Consider the following 18,924-nt stretch of genomic DNA (forward strand, 5'->3'; position numbering starts at 1 on the left):
ATCATCATCATCAATCGGTCGATCAATTGATCGATTGATCATAGTCGTCGTAGTTGTCTTGGTTCTTTTGTCTTTGAACACCGACCGACAACAACAACAACAACGAATACGATTACTAGCCCTGAAGCAAGGTCAAGTCAATCAAATGTCAACAAAGCAATAGAGAGAGAGAGAGAGAAAAAAAAATTGAAACGAAATAGAAAGATACCGAAATCGAAGCCGCCACCACCACTGTCATATTGACTGAACGAAAAAAAAATGATAAAGATGAAAAATCTATTATCCATACGAATGAATCAATTAAGAATTATGATTATGAATGATGATAATCACCACCACCACCACCACCAACAGAAACAAGTTTTTGTTTTATTTCGTTCGTTAAACTCAATTCTTCTTCCCACCACTCCCCCAAATGATATTCTAAAAAATTCGATTTTTCCCGCTTGAATTCAGGAAGACAACCAAGGAGGGAAATGAAACCAGAAACAGCAACAACAACAACAACAAAAATGACAAAAACTACTAAATCGAGACTAATGGATATTTTGGACATCTAGACAGATCATCATCATCATCATCATTTATACCCAAAATCTATGTGAATCTATTTTCAACGCTTTTTTTTTTTTTTTTTTATAATGGGATAATACACACACACACACACACATAACGACGGAAATTTCAACATTACTACAGGATGAATAGATGGAAATGAAAATGAAACAGAGCAACAGTCAGTTATCTAATAGGTTTTTCACTTGATGATGATGATGATGATACTTTATGATTGAAAATGATTTATATATTCTCTCTCTAAATAACCATTTTGTCACCTTTGATAGAATGGTGAATAAAAAAAAACGCAAATGATTCCATCAAGCCAACCACTAACACTCAGTGTAGTAGTCGTTTTCGTTAATGGTATGACCATTTGATGATCAACACCATATGTAATAATAATCATTGTTGGTGTTAGTCAATAGTCGAATTTCATCGAAAAAAAAATCTCAGTTTGTTTCACAATAATCAAAATGTGTGTGTGTGTGTGTGTGTGATTCAACTCGCGTTAAAAAAAAGTAAGCGGTTATTATCGTTCACATGAAGTGATCATCATCAATGGATGAATGAGAAAAAAAAATCATTCAGATATCATCATCATCATTCATTAATGTCGACTGAGTGTGTGTTGAACCCAGTGATAATAATCCACAAAACAACAGCTTTTTATAAAGGTCTAACACTACCGCCAATATTGCAAAAAAAAAATCAGGTAGCTCTCTCTCTCTGTCTCTCTCTCGTTAATAATGATGATCATCATGATGATCATTAATATATCTCATTGATGATTATCTCACAATCATCCGGATGGGCCAGTGTTAGTGTCACATTTCGTTGATGATGATGATGATGATGATGATGATTTTGTCCAATTTTTTTTCCAATCATTTGAAACAGAATTGATATTTTCAGCCCAAAAAAAAAATATTTGTTCAAAATTTTTTTTCCAATTTTATTCTTGACTCCCCCCCCCTCAACACATTCAAACCACAAGTCAATTTCTAAACAATGTTTATTTTTTAATATCTTGTTGTTCTTGTTGTTGTTGTTGTTGTTGTCTTTTTCAATCAATCAATCAATCAATCGATCAATCGATTGGTTATTTCCAATTCTTTCTATATATTTTTTCTCAATCCAATGTAAACGAAATTTTGATTTTCATCACTATGATTTTTTTTTAATATTTTTTTTGATGTGAATCACATTGCGAAATTATTGCTTTGTTTGTGTGTGTGTGTAACCCCACAAATAAATAGAAAATTCAATGAATACAATGACTATGATGATGATGACAAAAAAAATTGGTGGGAAAATTTTATAGATGAAAAAATAATGGTTGATCATCATCATCATCATCATGAAATGAAATGAAATGATATGGCGGAAAAAAAACTAAAGAATTGAAAAATAAGAATTTCAGTAGCAAATGATGTAATTTTGATTTTGATTTTTTCCATTTCGGTCTTCCACAAATACACACACACACACACACACACAGTTGGCTGGCCAATTGCTGTTGATCATTTTTGGTTTAATCGGGATATTTTTTTTCACATCAAAAATTTTTTTTCTGGTTGTCCATTATATTCAAAGATGAAATATATTGTTGTTCTGTCTCCCACAAATGCCAATAATGATGGTCTCTCCATCTCTCTCTCTCTCTCCGTGGTTCTAAAATTTGATGAATTCATAGGTGATGATGTGATTCGTTCCAATCGTTCATTGCCTTTTTTTCGATGGACTTTAAATTCAAATTCAACAAAAAAAAAAAACCATTTGGTCACCATTTTCCATTGCCGGTTATTATTTTTCATTTCATTCTAAATTCTTGTGTGTGTGTGTGTGTCATCATTTTTTTTTCAAGTTTGTTGTCGCCATGATAATTGGCGTAAATTGATTCTAATTAGTTTTTTTACTCGTACTAATAGAAATGTTTTTATCGAATAATGAAAAAAAAACGAAACGAAAACAGAAAAAAAAGTTATCATTTTCACACGAATGTTTTTTTTCATGTCATTTTATAGAATGATGATGATTATCATCACCAAAAAAAAAAGAAAAAAATTCTGGAAGATAAATGCGTGGTGGTGATGGTGGTGGTTTATCTCGAAACAGAAAAAAAATATGGCCAAAAACCATTTACCATATATTAATTGCCCAATCTATCTATCTATCTATCCATCTATTAAACTATATTCAACCTATGCCGTATGACCTCTCTCCTCTCTGTTGTTGTTGTTGCTGTTGTTTTATCTTAATTTATTGGATGAGTTTGACCTATGACCAGTGAGTGAGTGTGTGTGAGGGGGCATTATTATTATTACTACTTATTCCGTTCACTATACCAATCAACCAACAAACCAGAAAACAACTGACATGATCAAATATTTGCCTTATTTTTTTTTATTTTGTTTTTTCGTCCCCTACGTCTATTTCCTATCTAATTTATATATCAAATAAAAAATTTTCCACACACATACAGGTAAAAATGTTCTCATAAATATGAAAATTAGAGAGAAAGAGAGAATTTAGCATAATTTCATCATCATCATCATCATTTTGATACTCATCATAATAATAATCATGATTGTCATAATAGATGAACACTGGGGGATGTACACAGGTGAAAGGTCAAAGTTTATGAATATAATAAACAAACGTCATTTTTTTTCTCTAAATAGATAACCAGAAGCAAATGTTAAATACACAAACATATTGTTGTTGTTGTTGTTGATGATATAATTAGTGAAATAGTCAGATATAAAAATAACGACAACCCGAAATCACATGGATAACTATTTAGGATGGAAATGCATTTTTGTTTTTGATGATTTTTTGACAACTGTTTTCATTCGTGGTAGTTTTATATTACGTTCAGTTTGGTTTGGTTTGGTTTTTATTGTTCTTTTTTTTTTTGGTTTCTAGCTAATAATGATAACTAACCATAGAAATTTTTTTTTTTTTTTTTTTTTGTTAAAAATGATTTTGATCATCCGTTTTTTTCTGTAGTAGCAAAAAAAAACTTTATGACAACCACTGATACGATGATACGATGATTGGTATCATCATTGAAAATTATTGACCATTTTATGAGCCATTTCATCATGATGATGATGATGATGATTATGGGAAACGGAACATTTGATTGTCATTATTTAATTTAGTTTAGTTTCAAGTTTTGAATTTCAATTTTTTTTTTTTCGTTCAAATTATTACCCAATTTACCTGTACATATATGTGTATATATGGTAGCAACAGCAGCAGATGTGTGTGACCTACGTATTTTGTTTCTACCTGAATATTTCTACCTGAACATGTCAATAATAATAATTGACATATCCATAGATAGATAGATTAGTGATAATGATAATAATGTGAAACTACTACTACTACTACTGAATATAATGATTGATAAAACGAAACGAAATGGACATTAAGATCGAATGAATTTTCTTTCTTTTTGCTTTTTGTTTGGTTTTTTGGTGGATGACCAAAAAAAAGGAAAAGAAGATAATTGACACGCCAACACGTTTTGCAGCTGTTGTTGTTGTTGTGTGTTTGTAGATGGACAACAATGGACAACAATAATAAACAAATTTACAAGTTTTTCTTTAGTCACAAAATGTCGTGATATTCCCAACAACAACAACATGACCTGAACAAGAGAAACAAGAAAAAAAACTAGATCAAAAATCATTTGTCTGAATACGGATTTCTTTTTGTTAATTTGGAAACGAAAAATCTGAGAATCTACCACCATTCAGGTGACAAACAAAAGATTTGATATAATACACAGACACACAGAGAGAGATGTGACAAATAAATTTGATAATGTCACGAAATCAAATCATCATTATCAAATCAAATGATGATGATGATAATAATAATAATAATAATTTTTGTTTTGACCATCTCCATCTCCATATTTATGGAAGTCATAGAGTTTTCTTCCAGTGGTGGTTGGTTTTTTTTATCCCCATATTATAATTAGCTTTTTGAACTGAATGACAACAAAAAAAAAAAAAAAATGGAAACTAAAGTGTTAAATCAAATCACACGCACTAACTCACACACCATAATGGTGTATATGATGCGGTGACCAATGGATGATTCTCACAATTGTTTTGTTTTCTTCGGAGGGGAGAAGGGGAAAACGAGAGAATAAAATGCTGATGCTTTTTTTTCTCTGTTCTTTCTATTTCCATTTTTTTTCAAGGGAATATATGTCTGTTCGGAAGTGTCATACAACACTAACACACTACATCATCATTTTTATCATCATCATATAATTAAATTCGTTATATGCAAAAAAAAATTTCAAAATTTCAAAATTTGGCCAATCAAAAAAAAAATGAAAAAAAAAATTGAAAAATGAAACACACACACACACACACACACACACATATTGCATAATTTCTATACATAAACTTAACCTTTAATCAGATGTTTTAAATTTATATGGAAATTATTTCCATTCTATATGATATCCAATCCAATCCAATTCAATAATTCTGATGATTCTCATTTGTGCAAAAAAAAAAATTCACAAAATGTGTCATAATGATGATGATGATGATGGAGAAGGATTTTTGGCAATTTGTGTCCAAATTATATATATAATATAATAAAATTAATGATGATGATGATGATGATGATAATTTGCATACAGAGCAAAAATTTTTTTTCCATTGATATTTTTGAATGTAATGAGAAAAAATTTTTTGAATTTAGTGAAAAAAGTGAGAGAAAATAGAAAAAAAAACCAATCACGATATATATTATTTATATACATTACGAATCAAAGTAAAGCCAACCAGTTAGGCGTCAATACAAATAGAGTGCTATTAGTGGATAGATTTATATATATAGGATGCTTGAAAATGGCAATTTTGGACACAGACTATGTGTTTGCGAGTTGCGCCAATAACAAGAACAATTGAAAGGTTGAATGATGTTTGTGTGGTGTGAAATGTTAGAAAGAGAGAGAGAGAGAGAGAGATGAATAACACTGTGTAGGAAAACTGAGAGAAAACGAAACGTTTTGTAAATGTTGTTGTTGTTGTTGTTGTTGTGCATAATGGCTAATAATCCATAAACATTTTACCTATATATTGGCCAACCAGTGTGACCGGATTTAGATTTTTTTTTGAATTTTTATTTTTATTTTTAATTCATTTTCCTGTTTGCATTGCACAAATTTTGAAAAAATAGCTGCAGCAGCAAACCCTTTGATGGTTGACTAATATATTTCGAAAATTATAACCTTTTCACACATCAATCATATATATATTTGATGATGATTTGATTGAATGGTGAATATTTTAAAAGGTTTTTTTCTTCACTCCACTCATAGAACAAATGCTATTGATCAATGATTCAGTCACACAGTTGTTCAAAACATCAAAACATTTTTTTTTTTTTTGCTCGGCCACACGATGATGATGAATTTGTCAATAGTATAGATTTATATTAATTTGAATATCGAAAAAAACGCAAGATAAATGTGTCGATCAAAATTGTATACTGTGTGCAACATTCACTTCAATCAGATCATTCATTGAATAATTGAAAAAATTGAATTGTGAAAGGAAATTGAAAATCAAAGTTTGAATAAAACGAGAGAGAGAGAGAGAAAAACGAAATTCATAAATTGCATTTTCACACTTGAAATGATTTCTGATTTTTCTGATCTTTAAATCTGTTGCCATCGTCGTCGTCGTCGTCGTCGTTGTTGTTGTTGTTGAATATGAAATTGTTATTTGATCGATATATTCATTTATGTGGTATAATTAACTTTTTGGCTTGAACATCGATCAAATTTTAATTCAATTATTACATATATATATATACTAGATAGATAATATATATTGAGATGACAAAGTTTAATCGTCTGATGATGATGGTTTTTTGTTGTTGTTGTTGTTGTTTCTTTTAAAAATTAATTTTTTTTTCTTCTTCTGAACATCATGATTGATTATTTATTGATTAATATATATAGTCAATAGTCAATAGTCAATATTTATAATAAAAAAAAATGAATGAAATAAAATATAAAGTTATAATCAAAATTTCTTTCGAGAAAAAAAAACGAATAATTTGTTGAATCCTACATACACACACACACACACACATTATCATTATATCAATCATCATTGTACACATTCATTCGTTAACTTTTTCGTATACGTTTCTCTACACATGAATGAATTTGATGATGATTATTTTCATTCGTTTTTTCCATATTGTCACAGCCATCATCATCATCGTCTTCGTCATCATGATCGTTTTTAAATTGTTCTTTATTATTGTCACAGCCATTATCATCATGATCGTCATTTAATGATCGTTTATTTTCACCTAAATTAATATTTTAAACTTATTTGAATTTTGTTTTTTTTTTGATTTTTTTTTCTATTAAGATCAATGTTCAAACTTACCTTTAATATCTGCTATTGTGGTTGTTATTGTAGCCGAAATTGGTTCATATCCACAAAGTCTAAGTAAATGTGAACGATCATTTTTAGCAACATAAGCACGAAGTAAACTTTTACCACGCCAAACACACATAGGCAATATAAATCTAGATGATGATGAATCTTCATTTTGCCAATCTTGACGTAGCCGTACATACATTATAAAACAACCTGAAGGTATCGATGATAATAATTTTTGTATACGTTCATCTAATTGTTCAATTTTTATATCCTGTTGTTTTAATAATTCAATGAAAAAATTTAATTCAACTTCAACAATAGTGAATGATTTTTCATCATTATTTGGTGAATAGCTATCAAGATTTGCTATAAAATAAGGAAATATTGATGATATTCCTTCCTGTGTAATACGGTATGGACAAACACGATTCACATCGGTACGATTAAACACACGTACACCGCCACTAATGATCTGAATGAGCATGAAAATCAATAAATTAGTTTTCATTTGTTTGTTTGTTAATATTAACGAAATCCTTACTTTCATATCTTTATTCATACGAATAAAATCGGCAGCCTTTTCCGTCATATAATAAATATTACGACGTTTTCCTTGTACACATCGATGTGCCAATTGATTGGCCATGAATTTCATAGGAAATTTAAAATACGATCTGTAAATGCAACAAAAAAAAAATTTTTATGGACGAGATACTTTATAACAAATGGTACAACTAATACTCACTTTAATGTTATCCAATCTTCATCATTTTCATCAATAAAATAGAATGGTTCTTCACGAAAACCGGTGTATTTTTGCTTTTTATCTTGATCATTTTTCTTATTATCACCCTCATTCTTGTTATTATTACCATCTTCATTTGTTTGTTGTTCTCCTTTTTCTTCTTCTGTTTTTTTCTTTTTTTCATTATCATCCGATTCTTTCTCCCAACATAAAGTGTCGGTTTTCTTTCGGATTAATGCAATGAAAAAACCACCAGTATTTTGATAATGTGGCATAATACGCATACAATATTTTAAATTCAATTCTTTTGCATTTTCGGGTGGAAAATGTGTATTACGAATTTGTGGTAGATATTTTTCCGGCACTTCTTTAGGACTGGCAACAATACGATTATCTTTATCCATCACAATCCAGGAATCGATACCAGGATGACATTTAAGTTCAGGTAGAATGGCGGATCCATCCACTAATTCTATATCTCCTTGAGCCATGTTCAATAATGCAGCAATAATAGCTTCATTTTCCACTGGATTCAAACTACACGTTGAATAAGCCATAATACCATCTTTGGCTAAAAGCTCTAGACCACGTTTGGCAATTTTTATCTGTATATTGTGTAAATTGTTTGCATTTCCTGCACTCCATTTAGTCCAAACATCATAATTTTTTCGAAATGTTCCATCACCTGAACAAAGTACATCGGCTAAAACTCTGTCAAATTTTAGGACAGTTTTTCCTTTTTCCTGTGACAAAAAAAAACAAACAAATCAGCTGACATGTGAATAAATCAGTTACTATAGTATACTAACAGGATCATTTTTATAAAAATCCGGTAGATTAGCTGCATCATGATTCATGATGACTACACATGAACTTGATAATCGTTTAGATTGATGAGCCAACATATAACAACGTCGATTATCCACATCATTAGCGACGACTAATCCATCCAAATATTTGACATCATTTGTCGTTTTACAATCACCCGAAATGAATGTAGATCCAGATTCTTGATGTAACATTTCGATTATTTGTGCAGTTTTTGATCCAGGAGCGGCACACATGTCCAAAACAGTCTGACCAGGTTTGATATCCAACAATAACGGTGGAATCATTGATACAGCTTCTTGTCGACTAATATCGCCCTAGAAATAAAATGATCATTCAATTTCTATTGGATTTTTTGAATCATAAAATTCCAAACATACAGTTTCAGTTTCACAAATCAAAAATTTATGAAGCAAATTAATTGTACGAGATTTTCGTATCTCTGTTTTCGTAAGATTTATGGTCCATGCAAGTTTATTCGGATACCATGGAATGGGTGAAATGTCCAATTTTTTACCACCAATTAATTCGACATTATTTTCCAATTGACAATCTTTAATATAATCACTTTGTATTATATCACGCATTCGTTGTGCTTGTCCCTGACAAAATGATGATATACGAAATGTTGTTGGTAATGGTTCGGCTAAAACACGTAAAAATTCAGCAAATTCTATATCGGATTCAAGAAGTTTTTGTTTTCGATAATAATCTTCGAAATTTTCATTCTTTTTAATAATTTCAGCATAACTATTTTTACGTGAAGTAGTATCACGATCATCCGTACGATTTGCACGTTCTAAACGTTTTTGCTGCAAAGAAAAAAAATTTAAATCAATCGTAAAAACAATGAATTAATTTTGAACAACAAACCCTTTTGGTTTTAAATTTTCTTAGTTTATGTTTTTTATTAACATTTGCTTTGGTATCCATTTTTTTTGCAAGAAAATCTAATTCAAACTTCGAAATTTAAAAACTTTTGTAAAGCATGGAATAAATTTTTTTTTTCAGATCTCTTGAATCCAACACGTGAGTTTTGTGCACCATTCAAATATGACAGGATCTATTGGATTCTCTTTTTTTCAAAATTAGTTTCCATGGTGATGATAATTTCGTTGCTTTCATTGCAGAATTAGCCGAATATTTCAAACAAACAAAAAAATCCGTAATACCATTTAAAATAACATGGAATCATTGCTGTATCGGTTAACAAATGTTGCTTATGGAATTGAATCGAGGATTTTATTATGTCGAAAAAATCGAATCAAAACGAACAACAAACAACCAGAATGTCATTATTATTCACTCGTCGTGAAGAAGAGCTACAAAAATTATTGGCCGAAGAACGAAAAAGAGGTGAACAACGACGAAATAATTATAATAATCTAAAAAGTGAACATCTTAAATTACAAGATGAATATCTAAATCTTCAAGCCGAAATGAAACAAATATTGGAAGAAACTGTTTATTTTAAAGAGAAGAAAAATGAAGAACTTGAAGAATTGTTGAAAATAAATGAAACAAAATCAAAACAAATCGGAAAACTGGAAAAAAATATCCGTGAAAATGATCCAGAAATTTTGAGGTTTGTGGCTGAAATTGAATGATTCTGATTATTCAATTTTTTTTTCTATTGTTTTAGGATAAAATTAATCGATGAATTGGATGAACCATTACGAAAAGCTGAAAAAGAAAAAGAAAGACTGAATAAAGATAGAGAACGTTTATGTAATGAATTGAAATTGTGTAAACAACAAATTGAACATATGGAAAAAGAACATTTAGATGCTATAGAAAAAATCAAATTATCCTATGAAGTTGAATTGAATTTGATCAAACGTGAAAAAGAAGAGATACGAATTCGTTTGGTTGAAGCAAGCCAAGTGCCGGATGTGAAAAAATTGATCGATTTAAGTGAAGAAAATTCTCGATTAAATCGCCGTTTACAATCTGCACAGGATATTATTGAACAAGCTGAACAAAAATATAAACAAATACAGCAACAAATACAAGATTTATTATTGGATAGTGAACAAAAAGAAAGAATTCATCAATCAAAATCTACTCATCTACATGAACAAATGAATGAATATAAACAAGAGATAAAAAATCTTAAAATTGATTTAAGCAATCGAAATTCAGAAATCGAAGAACATCTAAAAGAAAATGGTCATCTGAAAAGAATGTTGGAAAAATTCAAATTCGATATTGAACAACAACGTATATCATTCGATGGTGAAAAAGAAACGATTGTTTCGAAAATGAATAATGAAATTAAACTATTGAATCAGGCTAAAGATTCATTCAAAGATGATATTAAAAGTATGTGAGGTAAATAGTTTCAAGTTTTATTTATGCAATGCTTAAATAACTTTTGTCATCCTGTTTTCCTTAATAGAACTGAAAGAACTTTTAGCAACCAAAGATGAATCAATAACCGAATTGGAAAAAATTATCGAATCAAAGGAAAAAGAATGTAATGAAAAGATAAACTCAATCATTAATGAAGAGTTGGAAAAACTGACAAGATTAGAACATGAAAAGTAATTCATTGATCTTAATATGTCTTGTAGTGATAATTTCTTTTTTTTTCAACAGAAAATCATTGGAATTATCATTGGAAGATTTTCAAAATGAAAAACGAACCTATTCATTGGAAATGGAAAAATTACGTCGTCAGATTGAACAATTGAATGAGAAAAAAAATGTACAAGAAAGAGAAACAATGTTATTACGAGCCAAATTAGATACACAAGCATCAGCAATAGAAGAATTGGAAAAAATACGAAAACAACATCTAGCATTACATGAAGAGGTTAATCGATTGAAACTAGATTCCTATGATTATGTTGTAAATAATAAAGAATTAACACGTATGAATCAGAATATGAAAGAAGAGATAATTCGTCTGAAAGAACAATTGGACGAAGAACGACGTCATCTTGAAGAGGTGAATATTTCGAATGAAAAACAGATGATGAAAATTTCGAACCGATTTGATGATGAGCGAAATGAATATCGTGAAAGAATTAATCGATTGGAAAAGGAAAATTATCGATTGAAAACAACGATTCCTACAACTAGACAACAACAACAACAACAACAGCAACAAGATGTCTATAAAATAAAAGCCAGCGATTATTCACGTTTAAAAGCACGACAATATGCTAAAATTGCTGATCGTCTTAATACATTGTTGGATCATCTACAAGTGAGCAATGATGATCAAAAAGAAAATGGTGTGGCAATAAAATCATCTACTCAAAACAATGAAAATATCTTATGTCAGGATCGGTTGAAAAACGGTCATCAGCAACAATTAGTAGCTTCATCATCAAATTCTACAAAGCCAAAATCATAAAAATTCAATCCACTGCCCAGGTTTTTTTCAGCGCTTAATAATTTAAATATTTTGTTACGTACTTTATTGTTTGGACCGATTTTTTTAAACACGCTTGTTTTTTTTTGCTGTTGTCAACAACAAGAATTTTGTCGATATTTTTTGATTGATTAAAAATAATTTGATTTGAACAAAAAGAAAAAAATGGCCGATTCTCTGATTCTGGGAAATTTGAATATTGGACCGATAAAATCTAAAAGTCCAGTATTGCCAAGAATAAATAATAAACTGGCTAAATCGTTCGATAAATCAAGTAAGTTGGAATTTCAATCTAAATTTTTTCATTTTTTTTTTAAATCTCAATTTTTTTCACAGATTCTGTGGCAAATAAACCATCACATCATTCTCAAGTTGATAATCAAAAACATGGACAAGCAAAAAATTCATTTCCCAGTTTTAAAAGTTCAAAATTATTTGATGATTCAACCACAAATATACCTGAATTGTCAATGTAAGTTTTCATTTATTAAGTTTTTCTCAAATCATTCCTAAAAATTACCCGTTTCTAGGATTTCAAAAACTGTTAAATATGAAGAAGTATTTTCAAAATCAAATTTTTCCGATTTTAATATCGACAAAATGCTCATTGCCTGTCTACATCAACGATTCAATTTAACCATAGCGACAAAAGTGCAATCATTATCGATACCACCGTTATTGAATGGTGATGATGCACTTATCAAATCAGTTACAGGATCTGGTAAGACACTTGCCTATTCAATACCATTAGTTCATTCAATGCAATCGATTCAGCCAAAGATAACAAGATCGGATGGTCTTTTCGCCTTGATCATATTACCTACACGTGAATTAGCCATACAAACCTATGATTGTATTGATCGTTTATTGAATCCATATCGACGAATAGTTGTGGGCATATTGATTGGTGGTGAGAAAAAGAAATCGGAAAAAGCACGTATTCGAAAAGGTCTGAACATTTTGGTTACCACTCCTGGCCGTTTATTGGATCATATAAATCGTACGAAAAATTTGAATATTGAAAAATTGAAATGGCTCATTATTGATGAAGCTGATCGACTTTATGAACAAGGATTTTCAGCCATTATTACACAGATTCTTGAATGTATTAGAAATTCTTGTACGAATCAAATACAAACCGTACTATTATCGGCAACTTTATCCGAAGGTGTTAAAGAATTGGCTGGCCTAAGTTTGAAAAATTCACAATTAATTGATGTCGGTGATGATGAACATCATTTGAAAGAAATTACATTACCAAGTTCATTAACAAATAGTTTTATGGTGGTTCCAACGAAATTACGTTTGGTAACTTTAGCTTGTATTATAATGGATTCGTTGAGAAAAAATGGTGATAAATCGAAAATAATAATCTTTACATCATGTCAAGATGTTGTCGATTTTTATTCAACATTATTAACGGAAATATTCAATCAATATTTAGAACAAAATGTTCGAATCTTTAAACTTCACGGTAATATGGATCAGAATAGCCGTACAGAGGTGTTCAAACAATTTCATTCGACCACTCGTGGTATCTTATTCTGTACTGATGTTGCATCTCGTGGTCTTGACCTGCCAAACGTTGATCTTATTATTCAGATGAGTTCACCTGCATTGGTTGAAGATTTTGTTCATCGTGTTGGCCGAACAGCTCGTTTAGGTAAACCAGGACATTCGATTCTATTGTTACTGCCAAGTGAAATTAAATTCATCGAATATATTCAGGAACAACTTTCAATCAATTTTGAATCGTTAAAAATGGAAAACTATTTCAAATCGATTGATTTTCTGAAATTAGAGAATCCAAATGAAAATCTTCATACCGAACAAGAACGACTAGCCAATCTTCAGGTAAAAATTTTTTTCTGCTTATTGGTGATCAGATTTTAATTATTTCTATATTTATACTTACTCATAGCATTTATTCGAAAAATTGGTCTGGAAAGAAACCAAAGTCAATCAATTGGCTTGTAAAGCTTATCTTTCCTATATTCGAGCATACGCATCATATCCACGACAATTATCATCATATCTACCATTCAGACAAATACATTTTGGACATTTAGCTAAAAGTTTTGCTCTACTTGAACCACCAAGCGAATTGGCATCAAAATTACGAATGAATAGAACAATGAAAAAAACTATTGTCGATATTGGTTCAATGAAACGTAAAGCAATACCATTAGAGGAAAGAATATCTGAATTTAGTGGTGGATTCGAAACAATGGAAACGTTTGGAAAAAAGAAACGTAAAGTGAAAGACAAAAATCGAATGTAATATAATATTCGTTTTATTTTATTTAATTTTTTTTCTTGTTATTCATCGATTTAATTTTATAAATATTGATGATGATGATGATTGATGATTGAGCTATATTAAATAACGGCCTGAGATTTTTTTTTTGTTTATAAAAAAATAAAATGTTGACGTTTTTTTTCTTCTTTGGTTTCTCCATTTATTTATGTATAATATTTCCAAATAGTCATTGATTGTTTATTCAGTACACCAGTGATACAATCTTCTTTGCCACCAAATACATACATACAGAATATTGGATGTTGACGACGATCTATGGATAAATCAACGACGATTGTCGATTTTGCCGTTTCTCGATTTAATAATAATGATGATGATCTGTGTTCATTTCGTTCATGATGATCTAAAATTTTTAAATTAGGATTATCATCATTATGATCATGATCTTCGTCATCATCATCATTATCATCATCATGATGATCCAGTAAAAAGGCTGGATCCGAATTCAATACCAATGGTGAACCGGGAATGTTGATAATTTCTTCAATTACTTCTTTTATGTTTGGTTCCCAATTAGATAAACGATTCATATGATGATGATTTGATCGTATTTTACCATTGCTTTCTGATATTTTCATCATACCATTATCTTCTTTGGTTGTTGTTGATGATTTTTCCATTTGTTTCAATTCATTGGATTCAATTTTAAATTGTTTTTTACGATGAAACGAATCATTAAGTTTAGTGACTAATTTCTGAACGGTTAAATGATCAAAATCTTTTTCATTAACTTTCTTTCCGTTTTGTTGTTGTTGTTGCTCACCAAATGATGATGAATTCGAAATGGATGGATTAGAATTGATATCAAAACTATTCGCATTTGAATCGGCAGAAATTAATGATTGATAACCGGATGAAGAATTTGAAACTGATGTTACGGATGATTGATGTTGAATTTTTCCATTATTCGAATTGTCATTATTCGGACTTTTTCCACTGTTATTGTTATTATTATAATTCTTTCGTCGAATAGCTGGTGTTTTTTGGATTGTCTTGATATTCAATGAAGGACTTATCTCTTCACCGCTCGTTGATTCAGTAACTATTTCTAACATTTCTTCTGGTTCTAAATAATCCTCTAACATATCTAGATGTGTCATTTCCATACATTCATATTCCGAATGTTCAGTGGATGATGGATGATGACGATGATATACTAATCGGTTCATTTGAAGGCGATGAATTTGAATTGAATTTTAATTCTTTTTCAAAATCTGGTGATATGTCTAACGTTAAGGAATATGCTGTACTATAGGCCAAATCTTTAGGTGGATTATTACGTATCTCTAATGAAGATATATCTAAAAGTTCGAGATCATTTTTTCGTAGACGACGTTTTGATACAAAATTTTCTCTTCTTTTTATTGTAACCGGATTATTAGCATTAGCATTTGAATCTAATTCATCGGATTTTTTCGAATCAAACTTATCCATCAAAGATTCTGATGCTGTAACATTGTGAATCATTCGATTATCATTTGTTGGAATTGGTGCTGCTGCTGCTGCTGCTATGCTTAATGCAAATGAAGGCGATGGTTTTTGTCTTAGATGTGATGGAGGTGTTGAAAAACATAAACTATAATAAGACATTGATTCTTGGACGGAACGGCGTTTAAATTCACTCAATTCATTAAGCTCATTAAAATCGAAATCATCTTTTTGTGATGAAATTGCCGTACCATAAAAATCAGAATAAGGCCTTTGTTTCTGTAGTAGTGGTCGTCGTGGACGCATTTTAACCATGGCAGTTTTTCTTTCCATAAACAATGAATTCATTTCATCATTATGTTTGATTATATGGTTATTGTTCAATATGTTTGGATTGTTTTCTTGATTGGAAATTTCCTGATTTTGTTGTTGATTAGTTGAATATAAAAGTTGTCGTTTTTCCAACATCAAATTATCATCATCATCATCATTAGAAATGTTGACTTGATTTTTATCGTCGTCAATAAATGAAAAAATTGATGGAGATTTTTCCGTTGAATTGAAACACATTGATATTGATTTTACTTGATTATCGGATGATGATTCTGTTGATTCAACAAAAGTGGTTTCAACGATGGCGGCAGTTGTTTGTGGTCTATGCTTTTGCTGTTGTTGCTGTTGTTGTTGTTGTTGTTGTTGTTGCTGCTGCTGCTGTTTCAAATGACAATTTCGAAGTCTTTTTGTTTTATTTTCCATTTTGTTATTATTAACGTTATTATTGACAATAGTGTTTTGTTTTTTACAACCAATCCAATGCTGTTGTTGCCATTGATGATGATGATGAACATTATTATTATGTTCCAATTCTTTCAAAAAAGGATTCGCTATAGCTACATGTCTTGTACGACAACTTGGTGCTATTCCTTTGATTTCTATATGTTCCCAAGTTTGATTAGCTAAAACAGTAAATGTTTATCCACATTCATATAGAAATCAAATTATTAAAAAAAACAGTCAATCAATAAATCAAACAACAGACACACACACACAAAGAGAAAGAGAAACATACCGAATCGATATCTCCATAATTCATTTGTATGATTTCCATTTGAACGTTCACCACCATAGATGAACATTGAATCTAATACAACGATTGCGCTATGAAATGATCGTACACCAGGATTCGTTCGATTTGTTTTCATTCGATTCCATTCTTTTGTTTCTGCCGAAAAAAAGAGTCAATATAATTATTGAAAAATGAAAAAAAATCAGGTAGTTATGTAGGTAAACTTACTGAAATTCCAGCTCCAAAAATCATTACGAACATTCAGATTATTCATACCACCATAAACATACATATATTCTTTATAAACAACAGCAGAATGTCCATGTCTTGGTAGTGGTGAGGAATCTTTTTTAAAATTAGTTCCCTCTAGATACCATTCTTCCGTATCTAAAAACAAAATATTGACAAGTATTATATTGATTAATGGATTTATAATACTACTATACTATATTACGTAGTACGTACCTAGATTAAAAGTCCATATCTCTGAAGTGGATCCTTTAATGTCTTGATAACCACCATAGATGCACATAATATTTTGATATACAACAGCTGAATGTCCTCTTCGTCCTAATGGTCTTGCTATAGCTTGATGATGATGATGATGATGATGATGACTAGAATTGATAGAAAATTTTTTCCAAACATATGTCTCTAAATCAAAAATCCACAATGGTGTTTCATCACAAGAATATCCAATTTCACCACCAAAAACATATAGTTTGTCCTATAGAAACATAAAATATTTGTGTGTTGCAAAAGAAAATAAAATTAACGTGGCTAGAAAACGAAAAAAACTTACTTGATAATTTAGAATAGTATGTTCTTGAAGAGGCGGTGGAGAATCGTTGATAGCATCCCAACAAGATGATTGATGATGATTTTCATTAGGCCATTGGCCAGTAGATCGACACGATTGACATATTTGATTCGCAGTAGATATGGTGGTGGCTACTTCTGTAGCCAATGATGATGATGTACAACCATTAATCGATTTACACATTTCATTATTACGTATCATCATCATTATATTATTATTATTTAGTTGTTTCCATTGATTTGTATTTGGATCAAAACGCCACAAGTCACGTAATGTTTGATTTAATAATGATTTACCACCATAAAGATAGATACAACCATCGTTTGCTGAACACATTGCATGTTTACTACGTACCAATGGACATCCTTGTCCATTGATGGCTGATGTGGCTTGAACCTGACACCACATTATTTTTTTCAATTTCAATCTTATTGTGATTCTTCTCAACAGGAAAAAAAACGAAACAGCTAAAATCTAATTTAATTGAGAAAAAAAACGTAATTAGATGCATGTTTAGTGATGTGAATGTGATGAGAAAAAAAAACTGTGTAGTCAAGATAAATGAACGTGGCTAAATCAATCAAACGAAAACACATAAAACACATGAAAATGTACGGTAATATTTGGTTTCTGAACAAACACATTACTTTGAAAAAATCGAAACAAAACTCAAGGGAAACTTTGTGAAAAAAAAGATGTTAATGTCGGATGTGTTCAAAAAAAAAAAAATCGTACACATCCCATAATTCACAGCTGTCGAAAATCATCTTAATTTTTTTTTTTGTTCCTAGCTTTGTAAGTGATGAAAAAAAACGATACTTTTTTTTTCTTAATTCTGTATTCTGTGTGTTGTTTTTTTTTCTCACAACCCAAAAAACTGATATCATTATTAACAGCAGATAGTTTAGAAAACACTGCAAATGACGTTACATTACATTTACAAGACAATCAATTTCATCAGCCAACACAAACAAACAGCAAAACATTATTATCGTTTATCTTGTCAGTTTTTTTTTCAAATATTTTTTTTTTTATAGCTTGTATAATTTCATTTGAGATATATTAATTAATAGAAAATAGAATGATCCAGAAAGAAACAAAAACCTGACTACTATATGAAGGCTGTTTGTTTACTTTTACCGGGTTTTTTTTTCATCGAAATCGCACGCACATACCCATTGAAAAAACTGTCTTTGAACTTGATTCTTTTTTTTTGCAGGAAACAAAAAAGAAAATCTGACACAAAAAAAAACAAATACATGAAAAGCTCTCATTGCTTACTACATTCTTAGAATGTTTTTTTTCCAGTGATTTTCAATGTTTCAACAAAAATTACAAGAATT

At 30.1% G+C, this 18,924-nt stretch overlaps 4 protein-coding genes across 5 annotated transcripts; 2 read left to right on the top strand and 2 right to left on the bottom strand.

Moving 5' to 3' along the window:
* Positions 1–6,527: 6,527 nt before the first annotated feature.
* Nsun2 (tRNA (cytosine(34)-C(5))-methyltransferase Nsun2) lies at positions 6,528–11,956 on the bottom strand. Of its 2 annotated transcripts, none has more exons than XM_075735811.1 (7): positions 9,442–11,956; positions 8,949–9,380; positions 8,550–8,885; positions 7,741–8,483; positions 7,537–7,669; positions 6,999–7,467; positions 6,528–6,918 (listed from the first exon to the last, which is right to left on the bottom strand). In XM_075735811.1, exons 1-7 carry the CDS (start codon positions 9,499–9,501, stop codon positions 6,731–6,733), a joined length of 2,361 nt encoding a protein of 786 aa, XP_075591926.1. In that variant the 5' UTR covers positions 9,502–11,956; the 3' UTR covers positions 6,528–6,730. The 2 variants fall into 2 exon arrangements, with proteins under 2 accessions (XP_075591926.1, XP_075591927.1); XM_075735812.1 differs by having other exon boundaries at positions 6,528–6,936.
* On the top strand, positions 9,816–11,929 carry LOC124500432 (uncharacterized). The gene is made up of 4 exons (XM_047064507.2): positions 9,816–10,153; positions 10,211–10,890; positions 10,967–11,111; positions 11,167–11,929. Exons 1-4 carry the CDS (start codon positions 9,816–9,818, stop codon positions 11,927–11,929), a joined length of 1,926 nt encoding a protein of 641 aa, XP_046920463.2.
* Positions 11,957–12,015: 59 nt separating the features above from the next.
* LOC124500441 (ATP-dependent DNA helicase DDX31) lies at positions 12,016–14,372 on the top strand. The gene is made up of 4 exons (XM_047064518.2): positions 12,016–12,221; positions 12,284–12,419; positions 12,478–13,801; positions 13,869–14,372. The coding sequence occupies exons 1-4, from the start codon at positions 12,113–12,115 to the stop codon at positions 14,226–14,228; spliced, it is 1,929 nt and encodes a 642-aa protein (XP_046920474.2). The 5' UTR covers positions 12,016–12,112; the 3' UTR covers positions 14,229–14,372.
* Positions 14,278–18,263, bottom strand: LOC124499739 (uncharacterized). Its single transcript, XM_075735809.1, is given in 6 exon segments — positions 14,278–15,403; positions 15,405–16,651; positions 16,765–16,917; positions 16,990–17,148; positions 17,227–17,488; positions 17,564–18,263. Coding segments are annotated over 6 exon segments (3,240 nt in total). The 5' UTR covers positions 17,990–18,263; the 3' UTR covers positions 14,278–14,410.
* Positions 18,264–18,924: the final 661 nt, after the last annotated feature.

This window comes from Dermatophagoides farinae, chromosome 2 (genome assembly GCF_024713945.1).
Source record: "Dermatophagoides farinae isolate YC_2012a chromosome 2, ASM2471394v1, whole genome shotgun sequence".
NCBI lineage: Eukaryota > Metazoa > Arthropoda > Arachnida > Sarcoptiformes > Pyroglyphidae > Dermatophagoides > Dermatophagoides farinae.

Excerpts from the sequence above, each read along its gene's own strand:
- Nsun2 (XM_075735811.1), bottom strand. The coding sequence starts at position 9,501 with ATGGATACCAAAGCAAATGTTAATAAAAAACATAAACTAAGAAAATTT. Across the intron at positions 7,670-7,740 it reads GAAGATTGGATAACATTAAA|ATCGTATTTTAAATTTCCTA; the intron begins GTGAGTATTAGT and ends TTGCATTTACAG. Across the intron at positions 6,919-6,998 it reads CACAATAGCAGATATTAAAG|GTGAAAATAAACGATCATTA; the intron begins GTAAGTTTGAAC and ends ATATTAATTTAG.
- LOC124500432 (XM_047064507.2), top strand. The coding sequence starts at position 9,816 with ATGTCGAAAAAATCGAATCAAAACGAACAACAAACAACCAGAATGTCA. Across the intron at positions 10,154-10,210 it reads AATGATCCAGAAATTTTGAG|GATAAAATTAATCGATGAAT; the intron begins GTTTGTGGCTGA and ends CTATTGTTTTAG. Across the intron at positions 11,112-11,166 it reads ACAAGATTAGAACATGAAAA|AAAATCATTGGAATTATCAT; the intron begins GTAATTCATTGA and ends TTTTTTCAACAG.
- LOC124500441 (XM_047064518.2), top strand. The coding sequence starts at position 12,113 with ATGGCCGATTCTCTGATTCTGGGAAATTTGAATATTGGACCGATAAAA. Across the intron at positions 12,420-12,477 it reads AATATACCTGAATTGTCAAT|GATTTCAAAAACTGTTAAAT; the intron begins GTAAGTTTTCAT and ends ACCCGTTTCTAG. Across the intron at positions 13,802-13,868 it reads AACGACTAGCCAATCTTCAG|CATTTATTCGAAAAATTGGT; the intron begins GTAAAAATTTTT and ends ACTTACTCATAG.